This window comes from Pelodiscus sinensis, chromosome 15 (genome assembly GCF_052426305.1).
Source record: "Pelodiscus sinensis isolate ZL-2025 chromosome 15, ASM5242630v1, whole genome shotgun sequence".
Taxonomy (NCBI): domain Eukaryota; kingdom Metazoa; phylum Chordata; order Testudines; family Trionychidae; genus Pelodiscus; species Pelodiscus sinensis.
The window spans coordinates 15,965,987-15,992,603 of record NC_143066.1 but is presented as its reverse complement, the minus strand read 5'-3'; the positions used below and the strand labels follow the sequence as shown (position 1 = coordinate 15,992,603).

At 41.8% G+C, this 26,617-nt stretch overlaps 1 protein-coding gene across 8 annotated transcripts in view; it reads right to left on the bottom strand.

Annotated features, from left to right (window-relative positions):
- CLEC16A (C-type lectin domain containing 16A) overlaps window positions 1-26,617 on the bottom strand; it is a 341,368-nt gene that overhangs the window by 57,993 nt on the left and 256,758 nt on the right. For 2 of the 8 annotated variants that reach the window (XM_075899302.2, XM_075899304.2), the window contains exon 25: window positions 17,651-19,508. The exons of 1 other annotated variant lie outside the window; for it this stretch is intronic. In XM_075899302.2, the coding sequence (XP_075755417.1) occupies window positions 19,147-19,508 (362 nt within the window). In that variant the 3' untranslated portion in view covers window positions 17,651-19,146. Of the gene's footprint in view, window positions 1-17,650; window positions 19,509-26,617 lie in introns of those variants that run through there. 5 more of the 8 variants (XM_075899306.2, XM_075899305.2, XM_075899307.2 and 2 more) reach the window with 4 other exon arrangements.

Sequence of the window (26,617 nt, the reverse complement as noted above, 5' to 3'; positions counted from 1 at the left end):
AATGTAGATGCGCTTTTCCAGGAAATACTTATAACAGAAAACTGTTCCGTTTTAAGCATTTCCGGAAAAGGGTGCCAGTGTAGACGTAGCCTAGGGCTATGTCTACAACCATGGCGTCTTGTGCCAGAAATATGCAAATGAGGCTACAAACCCTCTAGCGCAATGCTGTTCTTCCTGACATTAAAATCATGTTAAACTGTTGGGGCTGGGGAGAGGGTGCATTTCCTTCTTAGCCTCCCCCACTGATTGCACAATGATGTCTCCATCCCCATGTGGCTTGCCCAAAAAGAGCAGATCTTAAACGAATTAAGCAGGACACAAACCAAAGGGAAAATATAATTGACAATGGAAGCCAACCTATGCGACAGGAAGCCTTGTTAAGTGCAAATGTTACTACAGCACTAATGTTGAAAAGGTTTTGTGATGCGGGTTCCATGCACTGCCTCCCCTAGGGGAGAGTAAAAAACCATGTTCTCTTCTGATATCCTGCTTTGGCTAGCTTTGAATGCAGCCCGATGAACTGTTATACTCTCAACTAACATCAGGACAGGACAGGAGTGCTGACCAGCTCAGGTAGCTAGCAGAGGTGTTGGCTAGGGGTCCCCAGAGAACCAATCGATATAGAGGGTTATTTGAACTGGTTATAGATTCCTTGCCTGCTTTCTTTGTGTGGGAGAGGAGTTGAGAGACACAGAATGATTTAAACCCAGACAGGACTATCATGCCTCCAAGGAATTTGGAGCATGGGAGTGGACTGAACAAAGAGAAAACTGGAAGTAGGGAAAAATGAATCCAGTTGTATTCAGGATAATTTTTTGTTATTGTGTGGTTTGGTTTGAACTTCTCTGTGATATTCTATGCCTCCCCTCCCCATTTACTACTGTGTATTGTGCCCAGAGATTTTTCTCTGTTTTAATTTGTTTTCCTTAATTGCTCTATAACATCTAGCAGCCAAGTATGCTTTATCAAGTTTATCTTTTCTTTTGCAATAAAAATCACTTCTTTTAAGGTGATGATTTGAGTCTTGTGTCCTGGAAGGTCTGTCTATGGGTATCTGCAGGCCTCTGACTGAGGGGTCAGCTACCAGAGACTGCAGCTTGTTTTTCTCTTTTCTTTTGTTAAGCTCTTTTGGGCAGCGATTCCCCAAAATCTGTGTATTGGGATTCTGGGGGGAATTTTTTTTATAACCAGTGCCTGTAGAGGAAAGGTTTTGAAGTTCTCAGGCAGCGCCCCCCCCCCCCCCCAACCTTCTGCACTCAAAGGCTACGTCTAGACTGGCATGATTTTCCACAAATGCTTTAAACGGAAAAGTTTTCCATTAAAAGCATTTGCGGAAAAGAGCATCTAGATTGGCACGGATGCTTTTCTGCAAAAGCACTTTTTGTGGAAAAGCGTCCGTGCCAATCTAGACGTGGTTTTGCTCAAGAAAGCCCCGATCGCCATTTTCGCGATCTGGGCTTTTTTGCACAAAACAATACCATGTTGTCTACACTGGCCCTCTTGTGCAAAAGCATTTGTGCAAAAGGGCTTTTGCCCTAACGGGAGCAGCATAGTATTTTCGCAAGAACACTGATAATCTTACATGAGATCGTCAGTGTTCTTGTGGAAATTCAAGCGGCCAGTGTAGACAGCTGGCAAGTTTTTCCACAAAAGCAGCTGCTTTTGCAGAAAAACTTGCCAGTCTAGACACAGCCAAAGTGTCAGAGGGTACGTCTACACTACAAAGTTAATTTGAACTAGCGGAGCGCTTAATTCGAACTAGGTAAACCTCATTGTATGAGGACTAATGCCTAGTTCGAATTAAGGGCTATGTAGTCATTTAATTCGAACTAGTGGGAGGCTAGCCCTTCCCAGCTTTCCCTGGTGGCCACTCTGGGCACAACCAGGGAAACTCATCTGCCCCCCTCCCGGTCCTGGAGCCCACACAGTTTTGTTAAATAAAGAGAGTTTCTATGTTTGAACACCAGTGTCCTTTATTTTGTACATCAGGAAGGGGGGCTAGGGAGGGGTAAGTGGAAGGAGGTGAGGGAGGAATGGGGTACAAGCTCCCGATGGGGAGGACTGGGGTGGCTCTGCAGGCTCCTCGGGGTGGAAGCTCTCCTGCAGCCCCCCAATTGACACACACCCCCCGGATGGCAGCCTGCGGCAAGTGCTGCCGGGCTGATGGCCGAGTGCTGTGATGTTATTTTCTTCTGTTTAACTGTTTGGAATTTGGAGGTGTTTCTCTCTCTCTCTCTCTCTCTCTCTTTCTTCTTTTCCGCTGCTGCCTTGGGGAAAGACATGCAGAAGGTTACATCTGCACAGCCAGAGAGTCCAAACCAAACTGTGTTTTGTTTTCTTTTTCTAGCTTTCGGGGCAACTGGATAGCTAGGCTAGAAGAGGACAGGGGAACAGGCCAGTGCATGCTTTTGCAGAAGGACAGAGTAGCTAACACCCTCTAAGTGACACCCCTAGGTGAAAACAGCCTCAGATCAGGGCAAGATGTCCACCTCTGGGGAAGATTCACACCCCAAGGAGAGAGGACAGGAGGAGGCCAAGGGGCAATAACCTTGTGGGGGCAGAAGCACAAATGGCAACTCTTCTCCACTGTCTTCTTTGTTGGAGAGTGCCCCTAAGGCAGTCAACTCGCTGATAACGACAACTAGGCTCTGCCTAAGAATGAGAGACAAGGAGGCAGAAATGGAAATAAGGAGCTTAGAGGCCAAGGCGAAGCAAATGGAAGCACAGGCAAGGCATGCTGAAGCAGAGGCCACAGTTGCACTGGAGAAAGCTCAAAGGCAGGACACTTCAGGTTCTCCACCCAATGACCCTGCTCTAATCACTGTTCAACAGACCAGGAAATACTAATGTACTGGGTAGGAGATGATGTACAGGTCTTCTTTGGAAGTTTTGAAAGGCCCTGTCTTGGGTACAGTGTCCCAAGAAGAATTAGAAGCCCTAGCCCAGTCAAAGAACTATGATTTGACTGGAATAACAGAGACGTGGTGGGATGACTCACATGACTGGAGCACTGTCATGGAAGGGTATAAACGGCTCAGGAAGAACGGGTGGGGAGAAAAGGAGGAGTAGTTGTACTGTATGTAAGAGAGCAGTATGATTGCTCAAAGCTCCAATATAAGGGCAGAAAAGCCTGTTGAGAGTTTATGGGTTAAGTTTAGAGGTGGAAGCAACAGGGGTGATGTTGTGGTTGGTGTCTGCTATAGATCACTGGCTCAGGTGGATGAGGTCGACGAAGCTTTCTTCAGACAACTCAGAGAAGCTTCCAGATCACAGGCCCTGGTTTTCATGGGGGACCTTAATCACCCTGACATGTGCTGGGAGACCAATACAACAGTACACAGACAATCCAAGAAGTTTTTGGAGAATGTTGGGGATAACTTCTTGGAACAATTACTGAAGGAACCGACCAGGGGCCATGCGCAACTTGACATGCTTCTCACAAACAGGGAGAAACTAGTAGATGTGGGTGGCAACCTGGGAAGCAGTGATCATGAGATGGTAGATTTCAGGATCCTGACAAAAGGAAGAAAAGAGAGTAGTAAAATACACACCTTGGACTTCAGAAGAGCAGACTTTGACTCCCTCAGAGAATTGATGGGCAGGATCCCACTGGGATGCTAACATGAAGGGGGGAAAGGAGTCCAGGAGAGCTGGCAGTATTTTAAAGAAGCCTTATTAAAGGCAAAGGAAGAAAACATCCTGATACGCAGTAAGAAAAGTAAGTATAGTAGGCAACCAGATTGGCTTACCAGGGAAATCCTTGGTGAACTTAAACACAAAAAGGAAGCTTACAGGAAGTGGAAACTTGGACAGATGTCTAGGGAGGAGTATAAATATATTGCTCAAGAATGCAGGGGGGTTATCAGGAAGGTAAAATCGCAATTGCAATTGCAGCTAGCAAGGGCAACAAGAAAGGTTTCTATAGGCATCATATATATAGTAGCCCAATGTCTGTGAATCTGTAATGCTGAAATGCTGGCTGTTCCCTCTGGGCGGTGCTGTTGCCTCCCACCATGGCGCTTGGCTGACTTCTGCGCCACTCAGCCGGGCCGCCGCACAGGAGCAAGTGACACAAGCGGCTATTTGGGCTCCTCGCTCCCCATGCAGCACCAGAGCTTTCTTCCCTTCTGGGAGGCAACAGCGCCGCCCAGAGGGAACAGCCAGGGGGCAGGGCCTGGATGAGCGTGTGTCTCTGACATCAGGAAAGGGTGCCAGATTCAAAAGAAGGAAAGCAGAGCAGACACAGAGGAGAACGGAGGAGGTGGAGGAGAGTGAGAGACGCAGCAGGAGGAGGAGACGAGAAACACAGAGTGAGAGGCGGGAGGGGGAGAAGAGAAAGAGAGAGACGGAGAGAGAGGCAGGAGGCGTACGAGAGCTGAGAGAGAGAGGGGGAGGAGAGAGAGAGGGTGAGGCAATAGGAGGAGAAGACAGAGAGAGGCTGTTTGCACCACTTGCTCCTGCGCGGCGGCCCAGCTGAGCAACGCAGAAGTCAGCCACGCACCACAACGAGGGTTGAAGGGGGGCGGGGCCTGGACAAGTGTGCATCCCTGAAGGAGACAGAGGAGAGCGGAGAGAGAGTGAGAGGCAGGACGGGGAGAAGAGAAAGAGAGACGGAGCAGAGACAGAGTGAGAGGCAGGAGGAGGAGGAGAAGAGAAAGGGAGAGTGAGAGGCAGGAGGGGGAGAAGAGAAAGAGAGAGATGGAGAGAGAGATAGAAGGCAGAGGAGAGCTGAGAGAGAGGGGGGGAGGCACTAGGAGAAGGAGAGAGAGAGAGACGGAGCGAGAGACCGGAGGCTCAGGAGAGAAGACTGACATGGAGAAGAGACCTGAAAATCCCGTCTTATGATGGGCTAATTGTCTAGTATTAGCAATAAGAGGGTGATCAGAGATGTTTTGGGGCTCTTACTGGATGAGGGAGGTAACCTACTGACAGATAATTTGGGAAAAGCTAAAGTACTCAATGCTTTCTTTGCTTCTGTCTTCACAGACAAGGTCAGCTCCCAGATTACTGCACTAGGCAATGCAGTATAGGAAGGAAGTGGGCAACCCTTGATGGAGAAAGAACAGATTAAGAACTATTTAGAAAAGCTAGACACACACAAATGCATGGGTCTGGATTCAATGCATCCGAGGGTACTGAGGGAGTTGGCAAATGTTATTGCAGAGCCTTTGGCCATTATCTTTGAAAACTCATGGAGATCAGGAGAGATCCCAGATGAATGGAAAAAGGCAAATGTAGTGCCCATCTTTAAAAAAGGGAAGAAAGACAATCCAGGGAACTACAGACCAGTCAGCCTAACATCAGTTCCTGGAAAAATCATGGAGGGGATCCTCAAGGAATCTATTTTGAAGCACTTGGAAGAACGGGAGGTGATCAAGAATAGTCAGCATGGATTCATGAAGGGCAAGTCGTGCCTGACCAATCTGATTAGCTTCTATGATGAGGTAACTGGCTCTGTGGATATGGGGAAGTCAGTGGATGTGATATACCTTGACTTTAGCAAAGGTTTTGATACCGTCCCCCACAACATTCTTGCCAGCAAATTAAGGGACTATGGATTGGAGATGGATAGAAAGGTGACTAGACTGTCAGGCCCAATGGGTAGTGATTAATAGCTCAATGATGGGTTGGTGGTTGGTTTCTAGCAGAGTGCCCCAAAGATTGGTCTAGGGCCAGTTTTGTTCAACATCTTTATTAATGACCTGGATGAGGGGATGGATTGCACCCTCAGCAAGTTTGCGGATGACCTAAGTTGGAAGGACAGGTAGATACGGTAGAGGGCAGGGGTAGAGTCCAGAGTGACCTAGACAGATTAGAGGATTGGGCCAAAAGAAATCTGATGAGTTTCAACAAGGACAAGTGTAGAGTCCTGCACTTGGGATGAAAGAAACCCAAGCATTGTTACAGGCTGGGGACCTAATGGCTGAGGAGCAGTTCAGCAGAAAATGACCTTGGGATTATAGTGGATGAGAAGCTGGATATGAGTCAGCAGGGTGCCTTTGTAGCCAAGAATACGAATGGAATATTAGCTTTCATTAGGAGGAACATTGCCAGCAGGTCCAGAGAAGTGATTATTCCCCTTTATTCGGCTCTGGTGAGGCCACATCTGGAGTAGTGTGTCCAGTTCTGGGCCTCCCACTAGCAATAGGATGTGGACACATTGGAGAGGGTCCAGCAGAGGGCAACCAAAATGATTAGGGGGCTGGAGCACATGACCTATGATGAGAGGCTGAGGGATTTGGGCTTATTTAGTCTGCAGAAGAGAAGAGTGAGGGGGGACTTGATAGTAGCCTGCAACTTCCTGAAATGAGGTTCCAAAGAAGATGAAGAGAGGCTGTTCTTAGTAGTGACGGATGGCAGAACAAGGAGCAATGGTCTCAGGTTACAGTAGGAGAGGTCTAGGTTGGATATTAGAAACAATTATTTCAATAGGAGGTTCATGAAGTATTGGAATGAGTTACCTAGGAAGGTGGTGGAATCTTTATCCTTAGAGGTTTTTAAGTCCTGGCTTGACAAAGTCCTGGCTGGGTTGATTTAGTTGGGATTGGTCCTGGTTTGGGTAGAGGGCTGGACTTAATGATTCCTGAGATCTCTTCTGCCCTAGGATTCTATGATCCCCGAAGACCAGTACATGGTGGAGCTGAGATTACAACTCTGTGGACTCCTAACACAAGTGGGAGTTGAAATGCCCAGGGAGAACATGAATGACTATGAAGTTTTTAAATAAAGGGTCAGACTTAGGATGGGATTCACAGCTGAACATGCCCATTGCTGCTTTAGAGCCTGAAAGTGGAAACCAGGTATGACAGTGCCCCTAATTGCCTATGAGACTAAAAGGAACTGGGATACCCGTGTATCTGGAGCAAAGGTGAAAACTATGGAAGAGCTAGCTCTCCGGATGCAAATGGAACAACTCCTAGAGGGCCTTCCCATACTGCTCCAGGGATATATCCAAGATGGGAACCCAAAGGATATAAGAGAGGTGGGAGATATAGGAGATAGGTGGATGGAGGTGACAGAGGAAAATAAAACGAACAGCCAGTCAAGGGAGTATCAGAAAGGGTGCCTAGAGATGGCATCCTACAACAGGGGGCCATCCAAGAATCCACTTCATAGGGGAAGGGCCCTATCTACCTCAAGGGAGACCACAGACATCTTCTCATGAGCAACTCTTACAGCAAGAGGTTGACAATTTGCTCAGGCTGGGGGCAGTGGAGAAGGTTCCATAGTGCTACCAAAACCAGGGGGTTTACCTCTGCTACGTTCTCATCCCCAAGGCCCATGAGGGGTTTTAGCCCATTTTGGACCTATGCAATCTGAACTGCTAGCTGGTGAGATCAAGTTTTTTATGGTCTCCTTGGCCTCCATCATTCCCTCCCTGGATCCAGGAGACTGGTATGCCACCCTGAATTTCAAGGACGCTGCCATTTTCAAGGGCCACAGACATTTCCTGCATTTTTTAGTGGGAATGATCCAGTTTGCGTTTGGCCTTACTGTGGCCTTTTAGGGTCTTTACCAAATGTATATTGGTGGTGGCTTCTCACTTTCGATGACAAGGGGTGCAGATACACTCTTATCTGGGTGATTGGCTGGTCAAGGGGGACTACTTCTCCACAGTTCACCTAGATGTGGACTGTCTGCTTCATCCCTGCCACTGCCTAGGCCTTCTGGTAAATGCAGAAAAGTCACTGGTAGTGCCAGATCAGCGCATGGAGTTTATAGGGACAGTATTAGACTCAACTCTGGCCTGAGCCTTCCTCCCCTTGGATAGGTTTCAAGTCCTTGTGGACTTCGTGACCCAGCTACGCAACTTGCTGATCACTACAGCTAGGCTCTGCCTTCAGTTGCTCAGACACATGGCAGCATTCTCTTATGTGGTCAGATGTACCAAATTCAGAATGCTGCCCCTCCAGGAATGGCTGGTAAATGTTCTGACAGGGACTGGGGGCATAGGGAGAGGAAAGATATTTTCTGTTGTTGTGTCAACTCTTATCATTCAGTGTGTCTTAGTGAGCCAGACAGCTCTAGGCAGATGATGTGTACATGTTGTTGACTAGTTTTAAGTATCACTTTCCTATAAGCCATTCAATAGCCTGTACAGCTTGAAATAAATTATCTCCCCCTCCCGAAAAGAACAAATTTAAAATAATTTTCTCTTCTAATAAATATTACTATTTACTTTCCGCTTAAAGCAACTGCTAACCTGCTCTTCCCACCACCTGCCACAATGTTTATTGGTGAAAAAAAAATCTGAGTTAATGACGTGTCACTAAAGAGAGGGAAATGATATTTTGGTGCTTTCTACTCAATAAACCCAACAGCTGGAGAAGGGAGAATGATCTTTTAAAATATATTTCACAAGAGGTCTGCAAATCTCGATGTAAACATTCAGAAGTGATTAATGATGAAGACTATTTAAAAAAGTCTAATTTTCAGACAGGAGGTGCTTGTCAATTTCTGAAACTCAGACCCCTTTAAGAAGTTCAAAGTTAGACACTCAAAATCATTAGTAACTTCAAAATCTTAGCATTACTGTAGAGAGGAAGTTGTTTCTTTTGATCTTTCTGCTTAACAAAATTCTTGTTTCACAAAGATCTAAACCCAACAAAATTGAAGCACATGATATATTCCCAATACCATTCCCAAATATATCCACACACATCAGAGAGTTAAGTATTCTGAGTCTTATATTAATCTATTTTTGTTTGTGGATAGTGTGGCATTTGGAACTGATTTTCAATCCAGCCCAATGAATGCTTATTCCGTCATAATATAAAATAGCATCCATTATTTTGATAATATAAAAAATGCAGCTATATAGTAGCATCTCTGAAAAGTCCTGCATTTTTCTACTTTGATTGCAAAATTTAGAATCTTCTATTTTTACCCCTTAAATATGGAAGGTACTTGTTATAGAGTGCTGCAAATCCACAAATATCCACTTTATATCAGCTGGTATCTGCATCCGTAGATGTGGTTGTGGATAGCTGTGGCTCATTTTTGCAGATATGGTTGCAGATATGGATATACAACGTTTTTATCAGCGGAGGGCTTTAGTACTTGTAAAAAGCATCTATGCAGTAAGCACTGGAGAGTGCAGAGTGAGCATCTGACATATCCAGACAGTGCAGATGAATAAAAAAATCCATTCTGCAGCATTATTCATCTTATAAGAGCAGTAGCTAGCCAGGCATTTTGGAGAGATGCTATTAGTAGTCACAGAGAATACTCATGAAGAGTGGGCAAGTTAAAAGACAAATAATTACTGTGCATGGTAAGAATTGAGGCCAAAGTGATTCCCTTGAAATAAGATACTGTAATTAGCTCTTATAGCAATATTTTCCATGCGTTACACACGCTTGTTGAGTTGTGTTCATGCTGCAAACTTTGACTTGATTTTTCCATGGTGAGGATGGGGAAGGGGCAATCAGTGAGGCATTTTTGCTGTTTAAAAGACAAAATAAAAACTCCTACAAACACCAAAGCAATGTGGGACTTGCAAATAAGCACCTGACAAAAAAATGAGGTCAATTTTTTTTTGTCGTGTTTAAGGCCAGAAGACATCCCCAATCATTTAGTTTGGTTTCCTATGTCAGGCCCCCCAACACTGCCTAGGGGCCCCACGAAATCCACTAACCCTGGAACCCCAGAAGAGTAAACCTGGCCTGAAGCCTTGAACCTCAGCCCTCACTGCCCCTCCCCCCACCATGGTCTGGAGCACCAGGGGAGTGAGGTGTTTCAGTTGAGGGTCACATCAGTGAGGGTTGGGGGTTTTTGGAGGGTTTTTTTTGCTTCTCACTTGAGTGCTCCCTGACTGATTACTCTGAGGGTCAGTGGCCTCCAACCCAAGAAAGTTTCCACAACCCTGCCATAAATAAAGACAATGTTGAAACCTTTTGTGCTGTACATCATATTTTACTTTATTTAAAAATGAAGCCTGGCCAACAAGCCCCCAGTTGGGGCCTAGCCCCCATTTGGCCACAGCATCATAACACTCCTGCATCCCCCCCGAGTCCATCATACAACTGAACCCCCTACCCTGAGGCCCTCATACCCTCACATCCCCACACTCCTGCTTCCTATAGCCCCAGACTTCGGCACCCCATATCTCCAGTCCCCTGCCATAACTCTCCTGCACCTCCCCCTTAGCCCAACCCTGTGCCCTGAGCCCCTCATACATCCCAGCCCAGCCCCTTGCACCTCCCACGTCCCCAGCCCCTTGCCATAATATTTACAGAAAACAGCCTGAATACGTGCATGAAGCTGGATTTGACCAGTTATAATGTAAACTTCAAAGAAATGTGCAAAAAGATGCAGCAGAAGTCCCATTAAATAAAGTCTGTGAATACATTTCATTTTTGTGATTATTAATAATTATGCCAATTATAAATAATGTTAAGTTGTATATTTTCAGTCATGCAAATGGGCATTCTTACACGGCTCCTTGTTTATCACCTCTTCTGAATTTTGATGTTGTTTGGCTCTTTGGTTTAAAAAGGTTGCCGATTCCTGCTCTAACTCCTGTAACCCACCATCTCTGTGGCCACTTTCCTGTGTTCCCACTCATTCCCTTGGATTCTTTCCTTCCTGACCAATGTAAGAAATTTCAGATTTGGGGGATAGCTCCATTTTCATCTGGAAGATTCCTAAACCAAACCTTCACAGTTTTGTCCCTATTAATTAAAGCAAAGTCTTGAAAGTGATCTAATGGAGCTGCCATGCACTGTTATTGTATGTGATTACCTAACAAACAGCAACAGAAGATGTAAAATTCTCAGTAACACCATTTTTATTGCAAAGTTCAATTTACAAAGAAAGTTACATTTTTTATTCCTGTTCAGGTGTTCAACACCAAGAAAACATGAGTGAAGCCAGAAAACTGAACTTACTGGAGAAGTCTGTAAGGTTTCAGAAACATATATAAATATTTCTCAATTTCTCCTCTCCTTATTTACTTATTTACATACATGTCCCTTAAGTTTAGATGAACATAAAGTACTGTCACATTTACTATGAATGTCTAATGCAACTTCTGTTAAATAGTTTATATTTATTGCACGCAGAAAAGACATTTCAGAATTCAATCCACCCTGTGTTTGGATTTTTTTAAATCAAGTACATTTTATACACAAGATTGTTCAAATATATTTTATAAGACGACAGTCCTTTATGCTCACTGAGTGATTATGTACTGCACAATGCCTAAATACATTCATTTATGTAAAAAAATAGGTTTGTTTCCCCCTTTGCACCTAAAACAGAATCAAACTTTCAAAGCAATTTACAATAAAGCAAAATGTTCGCAACAACGTTCAACAGCACAAACCACAAAAGAAACATATTTGTAGATGGAGACCTGACAGCTGGCCTCCCCTGAATTTACGATTTTTAAATAAATTATTACTTAATGTTTATACAGGACAAAGCCAGACTTTCAGGGTTCTAGTAAATCATCCCTAGTTTTCAAAACTGAAGTCATTCCCAATTTCCGCCCCTCTTAAATTAGCTTTATGTACACTGTAAAATTTTCAACTGCACTTAGTCCTTACAGCCACTTATGGGGTAATAAACATTAACATATGAGCCAAGTTTTCCTCTGTCTGAGCTCTAGGGTAGTTATTTACACCAGAGAAGACGACACAACCAAATCAGAATATTTTCATTAGTATAAATGACCAGCCAACAGCCAACACTGTAAAAATCAGACACAATATGTGACTGGTTATTTTAAAGCAATACTGGGAACACTACATATTAGCCTGTACTTTATATCGTTAGCTCGAGATCTGTATATTTTCTTAAGAAAAATATTTGAATTAAAAAAATGCCATTAAACATTAATGCTCATTAAGCTATGTGTTTTTTTTTTATTATTTCAAGAAACTCTTTATAATCTCACCCGTGTTTATAAAATATACATAATACCCAGTCACTATAATCTTTAAAAATAAACAATGAATAGTTATCAACAGAAATTTCTAATCCAATACGGTAAAACTTTAAATCACACTAATGACTAGATGACTGATTATCGACTACTGAATTCTGCAAATTACCAAGTAATCAAATACAATAAAAGGGTGACTGACTCAAAAATGTACTATTCTTTTGACAAGCAGAATGTAGTTTTAAATTTGTAAGATACTAGTAAAAATACTGAGCAATATCTTACTTTGCAAAAGGAATAAAAATTTAGCAATCTGTAAGGCTTGAACAGACTCTGGGGAGCCAAAGACAGCAATAGCTGCATTGAATGTAAACTGCTATTGTAAAAATATTTAATCTTGTGTGAAGAGAACCTTCTGCATGTGACCCAGTGAAACATTGTCTTTCCAGTGTCTCTGTTGCCACTCTGAGGTTTCCTGGGCAGCAACAAAGTAAAACGAACAAAATTCTACTCCAGTTCACTGCTGCTGTTCAAAAGGTTGTGGGACGCAGTTACAGGTTTGGGAAGCAGGGGTGTGGGGTGCTGCAGCGTTCCCTAGTTTTGCACCCAGTTTGCCTGTGCCAAGGCTGCTGTCCTGCTACCAGCCCCAGGTCCTGTTCTCCAGTAGCTCCCATCCCCAAGAGTCCCACTGGCTTTACCACCCCCTAGGGTCCAACTGCCTGCCATTCCCCAGGGTTCAGACCACTAGTCCTGGAGGCTCCACTGCTGCTCAGGGTCCTGCTGCTGGCCTGGGGCTCTGTAGCTGCTCCAACTGTGGCTAGAAAGAAATTTTCTGTCCAGTCTGGTGGAGCTGGCAACTCTAGGTGTGACCCGAGCCAAGGGTAGTGAGGGATGGAAACAGTTGTGGGGGCCACAGCTCAGCATCCCCCCTAAAAATAGTTTCAGTGCTACTGGAAGCAGAAAGACTGACAAGAATTTCACTATGATCCTGCTGATGTTTGGGAAAGCTCTGAACAGCAGCAGAGGCAAGCAGTTACTCTTTGAGAGGACCATGCAAAAAAGAATTGGTTAATGGAGTGCAGTAGTCAGCAATGTGGTGGCAGCAGGAGCGGGAGGATAGTGGAGCTTTGTAGATGCATGGAAAGAAAACTCCTTTCTAGCATCCAGAGAAGAAACGGAGTTTTAAATGTATCTTACATGCAGTAGCCAGAAACCCAAGAAAGATCAGAATAGGATCAAGGCAACACCCTGATAAAACACCCAGCAGCCTCTCCCTTCCAAGTAGCTGGAGGTGGAAAACAGATTTCTCACCAGGCTGTGGCGCCTAACTGATGCTTCCCTCTTTCTTCTCAAATCTTTCATTTTGGCATTTAGTTAATAGGTTTAGTCCTCCATGTAGTAGCCGTTTGATACAATTGTCAGGTAACAACACTTATCTAATTAAACCTTTGTTCAGCCTACTGGCTGCTTTGGTTATGCTGTGGAGAAGTAGTGATTAGCACAGTGAATATTAACTAGGTTATTCTATAGTTACACACCCATAAGAGCAAATTCAGGCGCAAAAACATATGAGATTATACAAAAGCACATTGAACACAGATTATAACAAACAGATATGTTGTTGAATTTTATGAATGGCTTCAGAAATTTGATAACTGACCTGAAGGGTTTCCCTTACTTTATTAATAAAATCCATTTCCTATTAGAAAAATGCCACTCAATTACAGGTGATTATTGCATTTCTAGAGTGGTTAAAATAATCATCCAAGGCCACTTACTGTAACTGCATAGAAATTGCAGCTAATTGTATTTTATTGCTTAATTAGAAAGATCATAATAACCTGCTTGCTCCTGCTCATTTTGCTATAACTAAACCATTTTAATTTTCACTATATTTTAAAATTTTGTACACATAACAATGACACTTTAGAACTAAAATTCATAAAGGAACACTTTTTTTACTCTCACTGATATTCAAGGGATTTATGAGGCTCACTAGAGATGAGACTAAATTGCAAACAGGGATCCAGAATTGATTCTTCCCTGATTTTAAGTATGGAGTTGGAGTTTCTGAGCTAGAATTTGGGATTGGGCATCAGGCATATCTTTAACAACAACAACAACAACCCAGAAGGTGAAATTACTTGCGCTAATTCCATACATGTGGTGGATTCTCTCACCTTTTGTTACCAAAGAGCTTACCTGAACAAAGTTTAGAACTCCTTGAACTAAAGGCCATGAGGAATGCTGGAGAGTGCCTTTAACAAGTTAATTCCTTATTTACAACTCTCTGCCAAATTTAGAGAATTAAATGCACTATTTCTTTTGGTAGCCAGCAGTTTGTCAATAAGACGTACATCAATTTATCTAATCTGACTTTTAAACTCCCACCAATTAGCAATGGAGAATGTGTACGCATTCATCCCTTACTGTGAGACCAGGCTAATTACTCACTCAAATTATAGGCTCTTTATTTGTATATTAAAACAATGACAACTTTTCTACTGAACATACTTAATCCTCAAAATCCTATGACGCAAACCAAAAACAGTTTCCTAAGAAATCATAAAAAGCCTCAGCAAAGCAAATGAGGCTTCCTGCTAAGTTTATACCCACATAACTCCACTGACTTCAGAAGTACTCCTGATTTACTCGAGTCAAGTGGAGATCAGAATCATGCTCTAGATCACTAAATATTACTTCACTATATGTTCCACTTACTCTGTTAGATTGAAAATCTATGCTCTAATCTTACTGTTAATTGAAAACTATGAAGACTAGCAGTGTAATGGGGCAGAGCAAAGGTGAAGAGAGACAGAACAGCCCATGTGAAATATAGCATCTTGGTACAGATTTAATTAAATACATGTGAAAATAATAGACTAAGAAACAATAGAAGCCAAATTCAGTATGCTACTGACTTCTTTTTTGGTTTCTTCTCGTTAGAGAGACATTTGAGGGGCACTATCTAGTTAACATTAAGCCAGAATTATGAGAACCCCTAAGATTCACAATCAAATCACAGCATCTCATAACTTTTGAGTGTGCAAATCCAGTTACACATTCTGGTCCATTTCTACATATGCAATTATTCTAATGATTCTTTTTACAGACCCCTCAGAATTGCATTGAGCCTTAGGATTGACTAATATGTTTAGACAGCAGGGTTTGATGAAGAGAATAGCAACATAACACTGATTCAATCAATTCTTGTTTAAATAAAAGGGACTGCTAGGCTAACGCTCTCTTGTCTGTACTTCCTTTTTACAGTGAAAGGGGGCCAAGGAAGCAGCTCCTGGGCATTTCTGATAAGTGATAGAGATGATACTCTTCAAAGAACAGCGGATGAGTAATACACTATATTTGTACACAGATCAAAGATTTCCAGAAGACACATTTCAGTATCTATTGGGGTGAACTCTCCTTAATGCAGCAAGCATTATGAATTCTTATGTACACGGTCTAAGATTAGAAATAAACAAGTCAGAACAATTGTTAGCATGACATAACTGTTTAGCAATTTATTCAATTTTCTCTTTATCAATGTTTGTTTTCACCCTTCTCTTCTTTTTTAAAGCTTCCAGCAGAAATTTCATGTTGATTGTTGGCTTTCAAAACTACCACAATGTACCTGGAAACGGAGATTAAGACTCTTTCTTTTCACGTCTTACTTTTCTGTAAGCTCATTAAAAATATGCCTGTCTCTCATCTCTGAGCATTATAGCTTAAAGGTAAGAGAGTGCACTACATGCTAATTAGCCTATTTTGTGCCTCTTGACTCAATTCAACTAGAATATAATATTAAATTAGGTAAATATGTTTCTTTTACAAAGACTCCAAATTTCCAATTAAAAGTAATGCTATTCAGAACAATTCAGTTTGCCAAATATGGCATTTTCTCTCATCTAGGTTGAGTGAAATGTCACATCTATCACAAAAGATTTCAAAATAAACAGGCAATCATTTTTGAGATGGTCTTCCAACTATCATGTCTAAGAATGGTCCAAAAAATCTGGGCTCTCATTTAACTCAAAGGCCAAATTCTGATCTGAGTTTGGTCCGACAAGTTGCTAAGCATCCCCTGAGTAGTGCTGAGGACCCCCAACTCTCAGACTTCATGTAGGGCTTGGGACCATCACATTTACAGGATCAGACCATCAATTAGATTGGTTAAACACGTGCTGAACTTCACAAAAGCAACACGCATCAGTCAGACAGTGTAACAGATCTGAACCAGTCAATGAACACAGGAATACTTCCTGGCTCCACCTCTACCACTGGCTGTGTCTAGACTGGCCACTTTTTCCAGAAAAGCAGTTGCTTTTCCGGAAAAAATTGCCAGCTGTCTACACTGGCCGCTTGAATTTCCACCAAAGCACTGACGATCTCATGTAAGATTGTCAGTGCTTTTGCGGAAATACTATGCTGCTCCCGTTCAGGCAAAAGTCTTTTTCCAAAAAACTTTTGCGCAAAAGGGCCAGTGTAGACAGCAGAGATTTTTTTCCGCAAAAAAGCCCTTATCGCGAAAATGGCGATCAGGGCTTTTTTGCGGAAAAGCGCATCTAGATTGGCCATGGACGCTTTTCCGCAAAAAATGCTTTTGCGGAAAAGCATCCTGCCAATCTAGATGCTCTTTTCCGAAAATACTTTTAACGGAAAACTTTTCCGTTAAAAGCATTTCCGGAAAATCATGCCAGTGTAGACGTAGCCATTGTGTATGCGTATTTTGCTATGGGTAAGTTATTTCACAAAGGACCATGCCTGAAAAGCAAGCAAACAAACTTCAGACTGAAAGTCAGAATTGTGTCAAATATACAAATATAATCTTTAAAACGTCCTACTCAAGTATTCCCTTGCTGAGGAACAAACATTGAATGCAATGGCAATTCCCACTGATTTAAACAGAGACAGAATCAGATCATATGCTCTGTTGCTAATTAACATCAAAACAGAAGCAAAACAAGGGTTTGTTAAGTTTTGAGAACCAGGAAATATTTTACATCATTATATATTTCCTGCTAGTTTAATCACTACTTCCAATGAGTGCACTTGAGATTTACTTGAGACAGGTAAAATTCTATTTATGTTAAAGTCTGAATCAGTTCAGCAAAGAACATGCCAAGTTTTATGCTTTCTCTTTTATTTCTTCTGCTCTGTGCCAGGAGCTACAGAGAAAAATAAAACAAAATACAGCACTATGTAGCACTTTAAAGACTAACAAGATGGTTTATTAGATGATGAGCTTTTGTGGGCCAGACCCACTTCCTCAGATCAAATAGTGGAAGAAAGTAGTCACAGCCATATATACCAAAGGATACAATTAAAAAAAAGTGAACACATATGAAAAGGACAAATCACATTTCAGAACAGAAGGGGGATGCGGGGGGGGAGGGGGGGGGAAGGAAGGTGAATGCCTGTGAGGTAATGATATTAGAGGTGGGGAAGGGTAGATGTCTGTGAGTTAATAGTGTTAGAGGTGATAATTAGGGAAGCTATCTTACCCATTACAAAGATAGCTTCCCTAATTATCACCTCTAACACTATTAACTCACAGACATCTACCCTTCCCCACCTCTAATATCATTACCTCACAGGCATTCACCTTCCTCCCCCCCCCCGCCCCCCCGCATCCCCCTTCTGTTCTGAAATGTGATTTGTCCTTTTCATGTGTGTTCACTTTTTTTTAATTGTATCCTTTGGTATATATGGCTGTGACTACTTTCTTCCACTATTTGATCTGAGGAAGTGGGTCTGGCCCACGAAAGCTCATCACCTAATAAACCATTTTGTTAGTCTTTAAAGTGCTACATAGTGCTGTATTTTGTTTTAGCTACACCAGACTAACACGGCTACATTTCTATCACTAGAGAAAAATAAGGCAGGCTTCAGACCAGATTCACATTCACTAAGCAGTTTAATCTGATTAACATCAAGGTTAGCAGATTCCACATAGAAAAATGAATATATTCCCCTTTAAGTATCTAAAGTGAGATATCAGCTGGGAAAGGCACCTTCCCTGCTACACTAGAGATGGAAACTTGTATGTAGCATAAGCGTGGTTACTTTTAAAGAAGAGACTATGTCCTTCTGCAGAAGGGATTTTACCGTCCCTCAGAAGCAGTAATTTACCTCTCTCAGAAGTGAGCAGACTAAAGCAATCACGTAAGAAAGTGAGATCACTCTCTTAAAATGCAGGTTTTACCTCCTTTAACCAGGACTCTCTGGTCGGGCAACATCCGTGTCCAACAGGACAATGGATGTTCCTGGACCACAGAGTCCAGGTAAAATGAGATCAGCCACAGGGCAGGAACGATGGGGAAGGAGCACAATTCAGCCAGGAGCTCCATGTTGAGAGAGGGGCGGGCAGTGCAGCAGGGAGTTCTGGCCCCTTCTACTGGGCTGTCGCGGGGACTAGCAGCCACAGAACTCTGGCCACTCCTGTAGCTGCAGAGCCTCGGCCTTGGTAGACATGGAGGTCTGGCCTAGGGAGTCACAGCCAGACAGGCAGCAGCGGGGGCTTGGCTAGAATCCTAGCTGGGGGCAGCATAGGCCATGTTGGGAAGGACCTTCCATTGTTTGGCAAATCCCTTTGCACCTCTCTCTCTCAAAAAAATCCTATGTTAACCTGAATAAGCCTTGATTGTTATAACATCAGGGATTTGTTTAATTTTAATAAAAAAATATTTGCTTGATATTTATGTTGCCTTTAGTCAAACACTGAAACAAATATTACACAGAGGATACAATATTGAAGTTTACAATACTGAAAGTGGCCAGTCCATTTTTATGCAGACCTGCCATACCTCTACAAGCTGAATGAGACCAACAAAATAGAAAAACTGTTTCAAATGGAAACAGCATCTCTGTACTATAATACCTTCAAATAGCTCCTTTTTCTGGCAATTGCTGTGTCTCCATATTCAGAAAAGTAAAATATCACGAAGCCCCACAAAGTTTCTTCACTTTCCAACAGATAAATGGTGCAAGCAAGTGGCACAGTATTGGTAGTGCAAGTCCTTTTCAAATACCATCCATAGGCAATTTCTATGACTTTTAAATAAGAATTTGAAATATCAAGATCCAGATTCAAACAGATTTCCTTCAAAAATGCTGAATGTATTTTTATTTTAAAGAGTTGCCCGTATGTTGAGTTACTCAGTAATTAGCTTCTTCCTTGTGAACCAACAGGCCTTTGAGGCTTTATTAATGCCCCCATTACCTCACCTAAACAAAATAAAGAGCACCCAGTAACATTTTCATCACTGTTCATCATAGTCTGCCTGTGGACTCTGATCAGAATCTTCTCCTTCTGTCACTCTGCAAACTTCAGACAGCAAGGAAGACTGAGGAATGCAGCTGAAAGTATGAATGCTGTGTGGATCAACTGGTGGGACCAGTGTAAGTGAATCTACGCTCAGTGCATCTGTATTGTCATCGGAGATAAGAGATATTGTGGGCTGTTGTGCAGGAATCAGGCTGGGAGACAGATTAGATGTTTCTATGTCAGGGTTCTTTACAGGGTTTCTGCCAGATTTTGAGGCAGCTGCAGGGGTTTCATCAACCAACATCACCTGACTGGAGAAGGTCATCGGAGGCTGTTCAGGAGCTGAAGAGTCATCTACTAAAGAAAACATTAGGCAGTGTTAGCATTTGAGTTATGCTCAATACACATGAAAGACACTAAGGCTATGTCTAGACTGGCATGATTTTCCGCAAATGCTTTTAACGGAAAAGTTTTCCGTTAAAAGCATTTGCGGAAAAGAGCGTCTAGATTGGCATGGACGCTTTTGCGCAAAAGCACTTTTGCGCAAAAGCATCTGTGGCCAATCTAGACGCGCTTTTGCACAAAAAAGCCCCGATCGCCATTTTCGCGATCGGGGCTTTTTTGCGCAAAACAAATCTGAGCTGTCTACACTGGCCCTTTTGCGCAAGACTGGGAGCAGCATAGTATTTCTGCAAGAAGCACTAATTTCTTACATGAGCTCATCAGTGTTCTTGTGAAAATTCAAGCAGCCAGTGTAGACAGCTGGCAAGTTTTTCCATGAGAGACACTTGCCAGTCTAGACACAGCCTAACAGTATAAAGCTTTTTACTACACTTAAAACTAAGGAGGAAACCAAAGATCTGTGAAGCAATATGTTTACACACGTAAACTGTGGAAATGTAAATAATGAAATATAGCAAATATTTGACAGAGATGTGAAATGCCATCTGTAAGTTTTTTGAATTAAGGACAGATATTAAATATTGTATTTGTAAGTAATTCCTTCAAAATGTGACAGTGTAAATATCACTAGTCTTTTTGGGGGGGATGTAGTGAAGAAAGCTTTCCTAGATTTTAGCACAGAATATAACCCCCAACATAACCCCACAGAGTTTTTTTTGGCTACAGGGGAACTGTAGTACTCATTTTCCCATGAAGAAGATTGGTTCTCATGAACCTGTGAAACAATCATATGCGACAATTCAACCATGGGAGAATAAGTCTACAGAACTTTTGGTTAATGCAGATAACACAGGACTGTTTATTCCTCATCCACTTTTGTGCTCACAGGTACAGAGCAAACACAATGAAGGTGGCTATGAATAATTACACATGATAAGCATCCATTTTAAAAATGATCATCCTCTTTTAGCTTTTTCTTAAAAATCCTAGGTAACTAGTGGAAAAATTACTAATTTGGCTGCAGTGGATATTTCAGATGTGAAAAACCCCAATTGGCTTACAAGATTTGTCCTACATTAGAAAATCTCCCACATCAGGCCAATATGCATCATTTCAGATTACAGTAACAAAGGCTGTCTACACTTGCAGGCTACGTCTAGACTGGCATGATTTTCCGCAAATGCTTTTAACAGAAAAGTTTTTCTGTTAAAAGCATTTGCGGAAAAGAGCGTATAGATTGGCATGGACGCTTTTGCTCAAAAGCACTTTTTGCGGAAAAGCGTCCGTGTCACTCTAGAAGTGGTTTTGCGCAAGAAAGCCCCGATCACCATTTTCACCATCTGAGCTTTTTTGTGCAAAATGGTTCTCAGTTGTCTACACTGGCCCTCTTGCGCAAAAGCATTTGCGCAAGAGGGCTTTTTCCGGAACGGGAGAGTCATTGTATTTGCGCAAGAACACTGATGATTATACATTAGATCGTCAGTGTTCTTGCGCAAATTCAAGTGGCCATGTAGACAGCTGGCAAGCTTTTCTGCAAAAACAGCTGCTTTTGCAGAAAAACTTGCCAGTCTAGACGCAGCTGCAGAATTTCTGTGCTGTCAGTTTCACCAGTGATAGGGATCCAGTAAAAGAAAAGTTCTGGTTTGTGTACTCAGGGGCACATGCATCAGAGAGCCTTTACATTTGCAGCACTTCCATCACTGAGAGCAGCAACCTGAGGGTAGCTATCCCACAGTGCAGCTCTCCTGGAATTGCAAGGCATCCAGGGTCCTTGCATAGCCCACTCTCCCTGCTCCAGTAGCTTAGCATTGTTGCCAGGCAGGGCATTGTCACCTGGCCAGATAATAAGTGAGCACTTGCCAAGAAAATAGGAAGCGGAGTTTCAAAGTTCTTGGTGCTTTTCTAGAAGGAACGGCAGGTATAGGTGCTGGCTAGAGTGGTCACCTAGTGGTCACTGCGATATATTCGGCAGGAGCTAAAGCTCTGTAAACAGTGAGAACATCTCTTCCCTTGTACATCACCACAAAAGGAACTCGGGTAAGAGCTTGTATTCCTCTCATGGAAGTGGTTTTCTTTTTGCAATGACACTTCTGAATTTTACCACAAAGTCACTGGCAAGTATTGAGGCTTCCACAGTTTGTGCACAAAAAAGGGACTTTTTCCACTTTAAATGTCCTAACACACAGAGGTGCCCAACTACCAGACAGATTAATTTATATGGCTCTTCTTTTCAGAGATAGCATGTGTAAGTGTAACGCACACACCAATTGCGTTGGTTCACTATCCCATGTAGCGGCACTTAGACCACATACAGAGAAAGATAAGAATGAGTGAGCTCTACAGTCTAAGCTGAATGCCAGCTGGCTTTATAGCTCAAAAGGTAGCGGCTCCTCCACTAAGCTCCACAGATTCCAGGTTTGGTTCCACCTGCAGGCAGTTACATAAGTGCATAAGATGTTTGCAAAAAAATCTACAAAGCATTCTAGAGAGAAAGTTGAGGACTGTTTTTTTTCTCTGCGTGAGTGCGTGTGTGTGTTTTAACTCCAGAATGTCCTTAAAAGACATTTCAGTTTCGATATGAATTCCAGTTAATTCTGTAAGAAGAGAAAATATAAACTTAAGGCAAAACATAAGAAAAAACCCTACCAGACCTTAGAATGGAATGAAGATAAGAATGGTCACCCGAGAGAGAGAGAGAGAGAGAGAGAGAGAATGAGTGGTTAGGTTGTGGGTGAGAGACATGGTTTTTATTTCTTCCATTCTTTCTGCTAACAAGACTCCAAACAAATGCATATTTTCACTTTAGAAACCACTTAATTTCACTTTTGCTCACACTCTATGGGCTATAGCGTCTTGCTTTTTTTAATAAAAAGAAAAACAAGATTTATAAATTGTAGCAAAATCTTGGCTCCTACTTTTTTTCAAATGTCATCGCTATCTGCCTTTTGAAAGTTTCAGAGGGGGAGCCATGTAAGTCTGTAACTTTAAAAACAATGAGTAGTCCTGTGGCATCTTAGAGACTAACAAAAAATATAGTAGTATGATCCTTTGTTGGTAGAATCCATCTCATCTTACATTTTACCCATGAATACTCATGATACTATATATTTTTGTTAGTCTCTAAGGGTAAGTCTACACAGTAAGCTTATTTCAAAATACGATATTTCGTAATTTTTTTTCTGAGATAGCTTATTTTGAAATAGCACATCTACACTACAGGGAAGCCTCAAAATTAGTCCAAGGTGGTTGCGCTACCTTGATTTAGAGCCCTAGGAGGCAGAGGAGAATAATTACTTTGAAAGGCTATTGAGGAGGATCTATTCTGAAACAGCAGCTGTGGAGACCCTACATTATAGCTATTCTGGAATAAACATTATTCCTCGTGGAATGAGGTTTACATATTTCAAAATAAGCAGTCCGTTATTTCAAATACTTTTTAAAATAACTGAATTTTTGTGTAGACACTCGCACTGTTTTTTTGAAATAACATGAGTCATTTCAAAATAACTGTGCTGTACAGATGCACCCTAAGGTAGCATAGGACTACTTGTCTTTTGAAAGATGGTGCTGATACAAAATAACCCTGCAAATTTTTCATATTAGCTGTAAAAGGCCTTTGGGGAGAATGTGGTAAATGACAATAGAGGAACTGATGCAAGATTTCAAGAAAAAAGAATGCTAAGAAAATATCAACCAGGAACTTCTATTATTTTTATTTTTCTGAATTCCAAGACTTTTGAATATAGTGAAAATATTCACTAAAATTTATTTTTCAAACTAGGGATGTAAGGGCATGTCTAGACTATGTTTTACTTTTGAAAGAAGATTTGCAAATTTGGCAGGAATTTGCATATCTTCTTCCAATTGCTTTTTCAAATGTTTTTTTCAAAAAAGCAAGCAGTCTAGACGCAGTTCTTTAAAAAAAAATACCCCTTTTTTCGAAAGAACCTTCTTCCTCAAAAATTGAGGTTTACATGTTCTTTTGAAAAAGCGATCGGAAGAAGATATGCAAATTCCCACCGAATTTACATATCTTCTTTTGAAAGTAAAATGTAGTCTAGATGTGCCCTAAGCGACCACTCGAGTAGTCGACTACCCGGTAAGTTTAGGCTTATCCTCTGGAGCGGAAAATCAGGAGCTGGTGCTGGCTTTACATTTTAAATGTAGCCCAGTGGGCTCTTACTATATTTAAACTGCAGAGCTGCAATGGTACCAGAGCCGGTGTGAGCAGGGACTACTTAATTCAGGCTTGCGCTGCCCCCGGAAGCTAACCTCACTGTGACTCTGAGGTTTAAATGTAGTAAGAGCTGGGCTGCCTGCACGCCAGGCTCCTTCTACATTTAAACTGCAGAGCCACAACGGGGGTAGTGAGCGCCCCTGCCATCAACTAATCGAGTAGTCGATGGAAATTCTATCAACTAGTCAATTAGCTAATAACCACTACTATTTCAGACACATTAATAATTTTGGTAAATGTAATATATCAATGAATTCAAATATGAAAATGTAATGCACATATTTCCACTGCAGCTCTTTAGAAATCAGTTACACTTTAGTTCCATGCCCAATTGCTTTAATTATAGCTATTTCCCCCGAGATAGAAATTTTGGTATAATCCTAAATGTTTTTTTAAAGCCTACTGTACTTTGCTGTGCCAGTCCTACACAATACCTAAATGAATGCTAAAATGCTTCCTACCATTTATATTTAAAGAAAAATACAGGATTGAAAAATATTTGAGGAAATACAAGAAATGTAATTTTCTATTCATCTATTCAACACGCTGTAAAACAACCTGAGAGGAATGATTAGAAAATGGCATAAATATTGGCAGAACAAATTCAACTTGCCCTTGAAATAGTTCAGCTGTAAAACCTATAAATAGAAAGTACAGAAAGAGAGATCTTCTGTACTGTATTTTTTCTCGAAGTTATATTTATTATTAATGGACCTAATTTTTCTTTCATCTTATGCTTTCCATAACCCATTAGTAGCTCTGTGAAGTTCATTTCCTTTACTGTATTTCTATATTCAAGGGCAGCTGTGACAAATTTGCTGCATCCCAGCAGAGCACTTGACAATGCTATGGTTTAGTGGAAAAAATAGCCACTAGTAAGGGTAAACAATGAACGACATAATGGGGTAACTAGTGCTAGCATGACAGAAATTTTTGATATCTCTAGTGGATGTTAGTAACTTGGATCAGTTTATAAGGTAAGATCTGTGTTTAATTTAAAACAGGAAAAACTTAAAAAACAACTAATAGTCTAGTAGCACCTTAAAGACTAACAAAACATGTAGATGGTATCATGAGTTTTCGTGGGCACAACCCATTTCTTAGATGACCGGAGTGTTGGAAGTCCAGATCCAAGAATAAATAAGTTAAGTGGGGAGGAGTGCTGGGTGTGGAGAAGGACAAAAAATGGAGACGAGGAAGAAAAAGGAGACAGTGAGTAGATAAGCTCAGGTGCATACTTGACGATACAGTACTATTAAATGACGGACAAATTTGCACCAAACCTACCCACTACACTTACCTTCATGCCTCTAGTTTCCATCCCAGACACATTTCCCAATCTATTGTATACTGCTAAGCCCGAAGATAAAAACGTATTTGTTCCAATCCCGCAGACAGAGACAAACACCTACAGGATCTATGTAGAGCATTCTTAAATCTGAAATATCCACCCGGTGAAGTGAAAAAACAGATCGACAGAGCCAAAATAATACCCAGACATGAACTACTTCAAGACAGGCCCAGAAGAGAAAACAACAGAATTCCACTTGTTATCACCTAGGGTGCATCTAGACTACAGGGTTTTGTCGACAAAAGTGGACTTTTGACAACAAAACTATGCCTGCATCTACACTGCCGCTGAGTTCTGTCGACATAATGTGGACAGAACTCAGCAGTTTTGTCGACGGCGGTAAACCTCATTCTACGAGGAATAACGCCTTTTGTCAACAGAGTTCTGTCGACAGGATGCATTATTACATCTACACTGTCCTTTGCGTCTACACTGTCATGTCAACAAAGTAGCTTGCTTTGTCGACAGAACTGGATGTAGTCTAGACATTCTTTGTCGACAGAAGCTTTGTCGACAGTATCTGTCAACAAAACTTCTGTAGACAAAAGCCTGTAGTCTAGACGTACCCCTACAGTCCTCAACTTAAACCCCTCCGATGCTTATCAACAATCTACAAGCTATCCTAGAATATGACCCCTCACTCTCAGAAGCCTTGGGGGGAAAGGCCAATTCTCGCTTACAGACAACCCCCTGGCCTCAAACAAATTCTTTCCAGTAACCATGCAACACACCTCTGTCATAATCATCCAGGAACCCACTCCTGCAATCAGCCCCAGTGCCAACTCTGCACACACATCTATACCAGTGATTTCATCACTGGACCCAAGGACATCAGCCACCAAATCAAAGGCTCATTTAACTGCACATCCGCTAAAGGGATCTATGCCATCAAATTCCAGCAATGCCCCAATGCAATGTATATTGACCAAACTGGACAATCTCTACAGGAAAGAATTAATGGACACAAATCAGATATCCAAAAAGGCAACACACAAAAACGTATTGGAGAACACTTTAATCTTCCTTGGCACTCATTAATGTATCTCCAAGTCGCTGTTTTGTTTCAGACCAATTCCACAAGCCAAATACACAGAGAAGGACTGGAATTTAACTTCATTCACAAGTTTAATTCTCATGCAAATGGCATGAATTGTGATATCAGATAGCTCGCACATTATCAACCAACTAAACAATGAAGGTGCTAATAGTTCTTGATGTCTGGGTAGAATCTGGTGTTGGTCATCTTCCTTTCCAAGTGCAAACTAATTGTTCTTATCAGCCTCTTGTAACTATTTAGTCTTTAAGGTGCTAATAGACTATTTGTTGTTTTTTAAGTCTTTCCTTTTACAGACTAACTCCACTACCCCCGATCTTATCTGCTTACTGTCTCTTTTTTCTTCCTCCCCTCCATTTTTTTCCTTCTGCCCCCCTCCCTTCTTCCCTTATTTATTCTTGGATCTGGACTTCCAACATTCC